This window comes from Gymnoscopelus microlampas (genome assembly GCF_963454915.1).
Source record: "Gymnoscopelus microlampas genome assembly, chromosome: 21".
Taxonomy (NCBI): Eukaryota; Metazoa; Chordata; class Actinopteri; order Myctophiformes; family Myctophidae; genus Gymnoscopelus; species Gymnoscopelus microlampas.
The window spans coordinates 704,701-715,481 of NC_139958.1; the positions used below are offsets into that span (position 1 = coordinate 704,701).

The 10,781-nt window shown below is 40.4% G+C and overlaps 1 protein-coding gene across 1 annotated transcript in view; it reads left to right on the top strand.

Annotated features, from left to right (window-relative positions):
• The window catches only part of LOC311037319 (excitatory amino acid transporter 1-like), a gene marked incomplete at both ends in the record, with an annotated part of 45,077 nt that extends 36,236 nt beyond the window's left edge, over positions 1–8,841 (top strand). The window contains 2 exon segments of the mRNA XM_084046447.1: positions 5,783–5,917; positions 8,652–8,841. Coding sequence (XP_083902573.1) covers positions 5,783–5,917; positions 8,652–8,841 — 325 coding nt within the window.
• Between the last annotated feature and the right edge of the window lie 1,940 nt (positions 8,842–10,781).

A 10,781-nucleotide genomic window follows, 5' to 3' on the forward strand; every position in this document is an offset into this window, starting at 1 on the left:
AGAAATTGCCAAACAGTTCACTGAGTGCTGTTTTCTTTGCTGGGGGGGAGGGGGGCTCCAGATGCAGTCTCTAAACCAGGGGTGGGCAACTTGGATGATGTAGAGGACCACTATATTAACACACTCACTACAGAGACACATTGTATATACTGTCTGTTTAATGATGTAGAGGACCACTATATTTACACACTCACTACAGAGACACATTACATATACTGTCTGTTTAATGATGTAGAGGACCTCTATATTAACACACTCACTACAGAGACACATTACATATACTGTCTGTTTAATGATGTAGAGGACCTCTATATTAACACACTCACTACAGAGACACATTACATATACTGTCTGTTTAATGATGTAGAGGACCTCTATATTTACACACTCACTACAGAGACACATTACATATACTGTCTGTTTAATGATGTAGAGGACCACTATATTTACACACTCACTCCAGAGGGACACATTGTATATACTGTCTGTTTAATGATGTAGAGGAACACTATATTTACACACTCACTCCAGAGGGACACATGGTATATACTGTCTGTTTAATGATGTAGAGGACCTCTATATTAACACACTCACTCCAGAGGGACACATTGTATATACTGTCTGTTTAATGATGTAGAGGACCTCTATATTAACACATTCACTACAGAGGAACACATTACATATACTGTCTGTTTAATGATGTAGAGGACCTCTATATTAACACACTCACTACAGAGACACATTGTATATACTGTCTGTTTAATGATGTAGAGGACCTCTATATTAACACACTCACTACAGAGACACATTGTATATACTGTCTGTTTAATGATGTAGAGGACCTCTATATTAACACACTCACTACAGAGACACATTACATATAATGTCTGTTTAATGATGTAGAGGACCTCTATATTAACACACTCACTACAGAGACACATTGTATATACTGTCTGTTTAATGATGTAGAGGGCCACTATATTAACACACTCACTACAGAGACACATTGTATATACTGTCTGTTTAATGATGTAGAGGACCTCTATATTAACACATTCACTACAGAGGAACACATTACATATACTGTCTGTTTAATGATGTAGAGGACCTCTATATTAACACACTCACTACAGAGACACATTGTATATACTGTCTGTTTAATGATGTAGAGGACCTCTATATTAACACACTCACTACAGAGACACATTGTATAAACTGTCTGTTTAATGATGTAGAGGACCTCTATATTAACACACTCACTACAGAGACACATTACATATAATGTCTGTTTAATGATGTAGAGGACCTCTATATTAACACACTCACTACAGAGACACATTGTATATACTGTCTGTTTAATGATGTAGAGGGCCACTATATTAACACACTCACTACAGAGACACATTACATATACTATCTGTTTAATGATGTAGAGGACCTCTATATTAACACACTCACTCCAGAGGGACACATTGTATATACTGTCTGTTTAATGATGTAGAGGACCTCTATATTTACACACTCACTACAGAGACACATTACATATACTGTCTGTTTAATGATGTAGAGGACCTCTATATTAACACATTCACTACAGAGGAACACATTACATATACTGTCTGTTTAATGATGTAGAGGACCTCTATATTAACACACTCACTACAGAGACACATTACATATACTATCTGTTTAATGATGTAGAGGACCTCTATATTAACACACTCACTCCAGAGGGACACATTGTATATACTGTCTGTTTAATGATGTAGAGGACCTCTATATTAACACATTCACTACAGAGGAACACATTACATATACTGTCTGTTTAATGATGTAGAGGACCTCTATATTTACACACTCACTCCAGAGGGACACATTGTATATACTGTCTGTTTAATGATGTAGAGGACCTCTATATTAACACACTCACTACAGAGACACATTGTATATACTGTCTGTTTAATGATGTAGAGGACCTCTATATTTACACACTCACTCCAGAGGGACACATTGTATATACTGTCTGTTTAATGATGTAGAGGACCTCTATATTAACACACTCACTACAGAGACACATTACATATACTGTCTGTTTAATGTTGTAGAGGACCTCTATATTAACACACTCACTACAGAGACACATTACATATACTGTCTGTTTAATGATGTAGAGGACCTCTATATTAACACACTCACTACAGAGGAACACATTGTATATACTGTCTGTTTAATGATGTAGAGGACCTCTATATTTACACACTCACTCCAGAGGGACACATTGTATATACTGTCTGTTTAATGATGTAGAGGACCTCTATATTAACACACTCACTACAGAGGGACACATTGTATATACTGTCTGTTTAATGATGTAGAGGACCTCTATATTAACACACTCACTACAGAGGGACACATTGTATATACTGTCTGTTTAATGATGTAGAGGACCTCTATATTAACACACTCACTACAGAGGGACACATTGTATATACTGTCTGTTTAATGATGTAGAGGACCTCTATATTAACACATTCACTCCAGAGGGACACATTGTATATACTGTCTGTTTAATGATGTAGAGGACCTCTATATTAACACACTCACTACAGAGACACATTGTATATACTGTCTGTTTAATGATGTAGAGGACCTCTATATTTACACACTCACTCCAGAGGGACACATTGTATATACTGTCTGTTTAATGATGTAGAGGACCTCTATATTAACACACTCACTACAGAGGGACACATTGTATATACTGTCTGTTTAATGATGTAGAGGACCTCTATATTAACACATTCACTACAGAGGGACACATTGTATATACTGTCTGTTTAATGATGTAGAGGACCTCTACATTAACACACTCACTACAGAGACACATTGTATATACTGTCTGTTTAATGATGTAGAGGAACACTATATTTACACACTCACTCCAGAGGGACACATTGTATATACTGTCTGTTTAATGATGTAGAGGACCTCTATATTAACACACTCACTACAGAGACACATTGTATATACTGTCTGTTTAATGATGTAGAGGAACACTATATTTACACACTCACTCCAGAGGGACACATTGTATATACTGTCTGTTTAATGATGTAGAGGAACACTATATTAACACACTCACTACAGAGGAACACATTGTATATACTGTCTGTTTAATGATGTAGAGGACCTCTATATTAACACACTCACTCCAGAGGGACACATTGTATATACTGTCTGTTTAATGATGTAGAGGACCTCTATATTAACACATTCACTCCAGAGGGACACATTGTATATACTGTCGGGCAGAAACCTCTTATCTCCGTATTTTAACTTTTTTTCGTAAATGAATGAGGTACCTCGCCATTATAGAATGTCACACAAAAGTAGCAAAAATAGCCGATCTACAAGCTCAAAACGCGTCGCAGTGCGACGCGTTTTGAGCTTGTAGATCGGCTATTTTTGCCCTTGAGCTTGTAGATCTGCTATTTTGGCTATTTTTTAATTGGAATCAGGATAGTTTTTTCTGCTATTTTTGAATTGGAATCCTGAAAAGTTTCATTTTTATTTAATTTCAAATACATTTAGTTATACTTATGTTAACTTTATGAACTTAAATACAAATACATTGGACATAACAAATATAGAATGTTAATACTAGTCATTAAGCTACTAATATAGAGTGAAGTCATTAAAGCGGGTCATGTTTGCATTGTTTAGAATCATAACAGCTGAAATCAGTAATATAATCACTATTCTGATATTAACCTGCGGGCCGCATTAAGTGAAGCTGGGGGCCGCATGTGGCCCCCGGGCCGCCAGTAGCCCATGTATGCCCTAAACCTTCTGCAGGGCTCTGGGCCTGGCTGGGGTCTTCTCCAGAGGCCTGGGTCAAAGGTCACACAAAACAGACAAAACATACCTTTTACATTTTCTCAGCCAGAGTTTTGAAGATCTCTTTCCGAGAGAAGTCATCCAGGTGGGACTTAGAGACTTGAACCGAGGATCTAGTGCAGTGCTCTCATTCAGGAACTGTTGAAGTGTTGGGTCTGAATACCTCTCCTTAAAGTTACCTGCTATAGCAGATTTAATATCCCTCACACACAGTGAATCTGTGTCACTGGGTCTCATAGATGTCAGGATTGTGTGTTTGAGGGGAAGGACCATAGAAACAGTGGGTTGCTGTTCAGAACTCAGCAAAGTGGTGACTGTTTTCAAGGGGGAGTACTGGGTTTTCCATCTCCTAATTGTCATTCTTTGACTGCCAAAAACGGGAATTCCCGTCCGATGGTACTATGGCTATCATGGCCAATGACGGAAAAACGGAAATTATTTAAAATATATATATATATTTTTTTACTCATTTTTTTAATATATATATATTTTTTTGGTCTAGGAGATAACGCTATCCAAAAAAATGCTGCTCCATTCACTTCAATGTTAACAATCAAACGGAGGAAAAATGCACCATTTTCGTGGCACTGGGACGACACAGTCTGAAATAAGTGTGGCAATGAAAGAGTTGTTAATGCAGTGTGTGGTGATGTAACATGTGTTGCTCTGGAGGTCCACCCATCTGTTGTTAAGGCAACTCATTCTGCATGGCTCAGGCCTTCAGTAATGTGTGCCTTCACCTTCTGATACAAGGCAGGCAACACCTTTGTGCTCATATGTGATCTGCTTGGCATTTGGTAGCATGGTTCCAGGACGCTGATCAAATGATTGAACCCAGTGTTCTCCACCAATGAGGGGTCACATGTCTAATGCTATTAACACCCCGACTGCACTCGTTATTTGTTGAGCGCAGGTCGAAAGATGTGGGAGTTTGGCTCTGTAAGAGCCTGGAATTGTTGGCTGTGTCATCATTTTACTGGCCAGATCTATGTCTTTGTGATGCCTGTGAATATGCGTTCCCATATTTGACGTGTTGCCTGAGCTGGGATACAGTACTCGTGTGGAGCATAATCAACAAACGGTAGCAGTTTTGTCAACAACACGTCGGGTGACCTCATAATTCACTGGGAAGCCAAAATATTGCCAGACTTTTGAAGGAAGCGGGAGGGTTTTACAATTCTTCTGTTTGTGTATCATCATCACCATGGTGAAATGTAAAGTGCTGTCTCTCTTTCTTTCTGTCAACTCTAAACTCCTCTGTGGTGTGTGTGGGTTTGTAACTCTAAACTCCTCTGTGGTGTGTGTGGGTTTGTAACTCTAAACTCCTCTGTGGTGTGTGTGGGTTTGTCCTGTCCTCTGCATGCGCGATGCACAGAATAACAATAACAGAGGCTCAACCGGACGTGCACATGTTCAGGAGTATTTTTTTATTAACCTTTGAATCGCGATACGGCTTTTGATTTCGATACACTGAATCCAGCGTCATTTACGGTACATTTTCAGTACGTATTGAGTATCGTGACACCCTTATTGTATAATGTGTGTGTGTGTGTGTGTGTGTGTGTGTGTGTGTGTGTGTGTGTGTGTGTGTGTATTGTATTGTATAATGTGTGTGTGTGTGTGTGTGTGTGTGTGTGTGTGTGTGCGTGTATTGTATTGTATAATTGGTGTGTACATTGTATAATGGTTGTGTGTGTGTGTGTGTGTGTGTGTGTGTGTGTGTGTGTGTGTGTGTGTGTGTGTGTGTGTGTGTGTGTGTGTGTGTGTGTGTGTGTGTGTGTGTGTGTGTGTGTGTGTGTGTATTGTATAATGGGTATCTACAAGTGTGTGTGTATTGTATAATGTGTGTGTACATTGTATAATGGGTGTCTATGTGTGTTTGTAGTATAACCGCTACAGCTGCTAGCATCGGCGCAGCAGGCATCCCGCAGGCCGGTCTGGTTACCATGGTGATCGTCCTGACGTCTGTCGGCCTTCCCACCGATGACATCACTCTCATCATCGCAGTCGATTGGTTCCTGTGAGTAACTCCTCCTGTATGCTTCAAGCATTCTGATTGGTTCCTGTGAGTAACTCTTCCTGTATGCTTCAAGCATTCTGATTGGTTCCTGTATTGTGGTCTCTGTCGGGCTAGGGTTAGGTAAGTAGGTCAGAGAGGCTTATTGTCTGTATCAGCCAGAACGCGGGCGACTATCCCATTACGCAATGCACTACTAGACCACTAATGAGGAGCACCACACCTACCATCAGCTCCCAGTACTTACAACAACACCTACCATCAGCTCCTAGTACTTACAACACCTACCATCAGCTCCTAGTACTTACAACACCTACCATCAGCTTTCAGTACTTACAACACCTACCATCAGCTCCCAGTACTTACAACACCTACCATCAGCTCCCAGTACTTACAACACCTACCATCAGCTCCCAGTACTTACAACACCTACCATCAGCTCCCAGTACTTACAACACCTACCATCAGCTCCCAGTACTTACAACACCTACCATCAGCTCCCAGTACTTACAACACCTACCATCAGCTCCCTGTACTTACAACACCTACCATCAGCTCCCAGTACTTACCACACCTACCATCAGCTCCCAGTACTTACAACACCTACCATCAGCTCCTAGTACTTACAACACCTACCATCAGCTCCTAGTACTTACAACACCTACCATCAGCTCCTAGTACTTACAACACCCACCATCAGCTCCCAGTACTTACAACACCTACCATCAGCTCCTAGTACTTACCACACCTACCATCAGCTCCCAGTACTTACCACACCTACCATCAGCTCCCAGTACTTACAACACCTACCATCAGCTCCTAGTACTTACAACACCTACCATCAGCTCCCAGTACTTACAACACCTACCATCAGCTCCCAGTACTTACAACACCTACCATCAGCTCCTAGTACTTACAACACCTACCATCAGCTCCCAGTACTTACCACCCCAGCCGTGTGATTGCTCCACAGACTGAGCTACCCGACACAGAGGCTTTACTTTATGTGGAGATAAGAGGTTTCTGTAGTGACACACTTTATTATAAAGGTTATAATATGGAGATAAGAGGTTTCTGTAGTGACACACTTTATTATAAAGGTTATAATATGGAGATAAGAGGTTTCTGTAATGACACACTTTATTACAAAGGTTATAAAATGGAGATAAGCGGTTTCTGTAATGACACACTTTATTATAAAGGTTATAATATGGAGATAAGAGGTTTCTTCATCATCGTCCCCAGAGCTCTGCTCCACATCACACTTCTTCTTCTTCTTCTTCTTCTTCTGTTGCATATTGTTGCAACATAATTAGTTTTTAATCATTTCCATTAGATTCTCCCGGAGAGGGAGGGGGAGGGAGAGAAGAGGGGGGAGGGGGGGAGGAGAAAGGGAGGGGGGGGGGGAGAGGGAGAAAGTGTGTGGAGGGAGGGACCCATCTTCCAGGTTAGCTCCATTAAGAACCTCTCACTCCGCTATACAGCACCGAGATGAGGTTCCACTGCGAGGTCTCCCGGAATCGGTAGAACGGCCGCAAAGGGTCCGCTGTTTACCCTTTTATCTACATCAAAGGGTCCGCTGTTTACCCTTTTATCTACATCAAAGGGTCCGCTGTTTACCCTTTTATCTACATCAAAGGGTCCGCTGTTTACCCTTTTATCTACATCAAAGGGTCCGCTGTTTACCCTTTTATCTACATCAAAGGGTCCGCTGTTTACCCTTTTAGCCACATCAAAGGGTCCGCTGTTTACCCTTTTATCTACATCAAAGGGTCCGCTGTTTACCCTTTTATCTACATCAAAGGGTCCGCTGTTTACCCTTTTATCTACATCAAAGGGTCCGCTGTTTACCCTTTTAGCCACATCAAAGGGTCCGCTGTTTACCCTTTTATCTACATCAAAGGGTCCGCTGTTTACCCTTTTATCTACATCAAAGGGTCCGCTGTTTACCCTTTTATCTACATCAAAGGGTCCGCTGTTTACCCTTTTATCTACATCAAAGGGTCCGCTGTTTACCCTCTTATCTACATCAAAGGGTCCGCTGTTTACCCTTTTATCTACATCAAAGGGTCCGCTGTTTACCCTTTTATCTACATCAAAGGGTCCGCTGTTTACCCTTTTATCTACATCAAAGGGTCCGCTGTTTACCCTTTTATCTACATCAAAGGGTCCGCTGTTTACCCTTTTATCTACATCAAAGGGTCCGCTGTTTACCCTCTTATCTACATCAAAGGGTCCGCTGTTTACCCTTTTATCTACATCAAAGGGTCCGCTGTTTACCCTTTTATCTACATCAAAGGGTCCGCTGTTTACCCTTTTAGCCACATCAAAGGGTCCGCTGTTTACCCTTTTATCTACATCAAAGGGTCCGCTGTTTACCCTTTTATCTACATCAAAGGGTCCGCTGTTTACCCTTTTAGCCACATCGTATTCAAAAACGAATGGTAGATTCCAAACTGTACAGATGTTTAAGGTATGGTCCGTTACCATACATTTTAGGTCGGGGACAAAACTACCCGTTTAAATCTCTTATTTAGTCAGCCTGTGTCCATGTTTCCCATTCAACCAGGAAAACCCTCCTATGTCCGCTCCCAGTACTGTTCCCGGTTCGGCTACAATGGGAAACATGTCCACAGGCTGACTAAATGAAAAGTGTTCCTATGTGTGTTTTAGGGACCGCCTGAGGACCACCACCAACATGCTGGGTTCATATAAAGTGTTCCTGTGTGTGTTTTAGGGACCGCCTGAGGACCACCACCAACGTGCTGGGCGACTCCATCGGGGCCGGCATCGTGGAGTTCCTGTCCCGCCACGAGCTCAGGTCCAAGGATGTGGAGATGGGCAACTCTGTGGTCGAGGAGAGAGAGAGGAAGAAACCCTACAAACTGATACTAGACAACCACACACACACTGAATCACACATGTAACACACACACACACACACACACACACACACACACACACACACACACACACTGAATCACACATGTAACACACACACACACACACACACACACACACACACACACACACACACACACACACACACACACACACACACACACACACACACACACGCACACACACACACTTAGCTGAGAGAGTGGTGGAAAAATAAGTCCCATTTTTTACTTAAGTAAAAGTATCAATGCTGCCATGTAGAAATACTCTGTTACAAGTAAAAAGTCCGGAATTCAAAATTTGCTTGAGTAAAAGTACAAAAGTATTGGTATCAAAGTGTACTTAAAGTACCAAAAGTAAAAAGTACCCATTATGCAGAATGTCTCGTTTCACAAGTGTTCTAATGTAGAAAAGATGGTGAGCTCGTAGATCTGCTATTTTCAAATGGCCGAAATGTATACAGGGTTGAAGTGGTTAATGTATGTTTTGTAATCATACAAAAAAAATCTACAAAGTAACACACACACACACACACACACACACACACACACACACACACTCGGTTGTATTAACTATAGTAAACATGTTTTAGTACAGGAAAAATAGCCAATCAATGAGCTCACAACCCGTCCAATCATAATGTAACATGTACAGTACATTCCTCTCACAGAATACATTTAGAATGTGGATCGTTCTCTTAATGAATAATAATACATTTATAATGTAAATCCCTCTCTTTTTTTTTATTTCATTTTTTTATTTATCAATTTTGTAACCCCATTTTTTACACCCAGTGCCAATTGTCTATGTAATCCTTGGCGCTACACTCCCTCTGCCAACCTAGGGAGGCCAGGGCCGAGCTCATGTCTCCTTCAATGCATGAGAGCCAACTGACCTTCTTGTCACCTGACAGGGGGGAGTTTCCCATTCATAAAAAAAATGTTTAAAGGTAGGGTAAGTGATTTTCTTTGGTTAAAATAAGTGTTAAATAGCTCTATATTCTGATAGTACTCATTGCTATAGAGTGTTTGTTCAGTAAAAGGAGTCTCCTTGTCTCTCCAGCTCTTTATTAAACAGAAAATGCATTTTCGTTTCAGTTTCATTTCCAAATTTATCCAATCACGATAGAGAACTCAATCAGGATACAGATTAAACAAGTGAAATTGGAAGTGATGACACTAAGAAATGAGCAGGCAAAATTGGAACTGGAACACTATACAAATTAAGCTTAAAAATGGGTACTTTCTCCTGATTGGCTGAGATTTTGACACCTACCGAAAAATGTATTTTCTGTTTATTAAAGAGCTGGAGAGACGGGGAGACTCCTGTTACTGAACAAACACTCTATAGCAATGAATGCTATCAGAATGTAGTGCTTTAACCTTTTAACAAAATACTTTCTGTTTTAACCAAAAAATATCACTTACCCTACCTTTAACTCCTTTTTTAAACATGGATAAATGATATTTCCCAAAATGTGTTACTATTGTGATTTTCATTGATTTCACAAGTTCTCCCTCCCTCCCTCCCTTTCACATTTCATATTAATTTGTGTGAATTTAAATTGTATCTCGACCACACTGTAAAGGAGAGGAAACCTCAATGTCAATTAGGTAATGAATAAATAAAGGTCTGAATTGAATGGACTTTGTGGTGATTCTTCCTCAATGTTTTTATTGTGTTTTTATTGATGTATTTGTGCATATCGTGAGCTTGTATATCTGCCATTTTTGAATAGCCAAAGAAATCTAAAGTGACACAGATGCGTTCCAGGTCTTAATGGGTTAAGCCCTATAAATTACTAAATCTTACAACAAATAGTCATTATTTTTCTATAAAGTGACACAGGTGATCATCTCCACTGAAAATGTGCAGGTAATGTATTCTCGTCATAAACCTCATTCATTGTGTCCACTGTCCATTTTCTTCATTGACTTTATGACTATGGCAGTCCCGATCATGAACT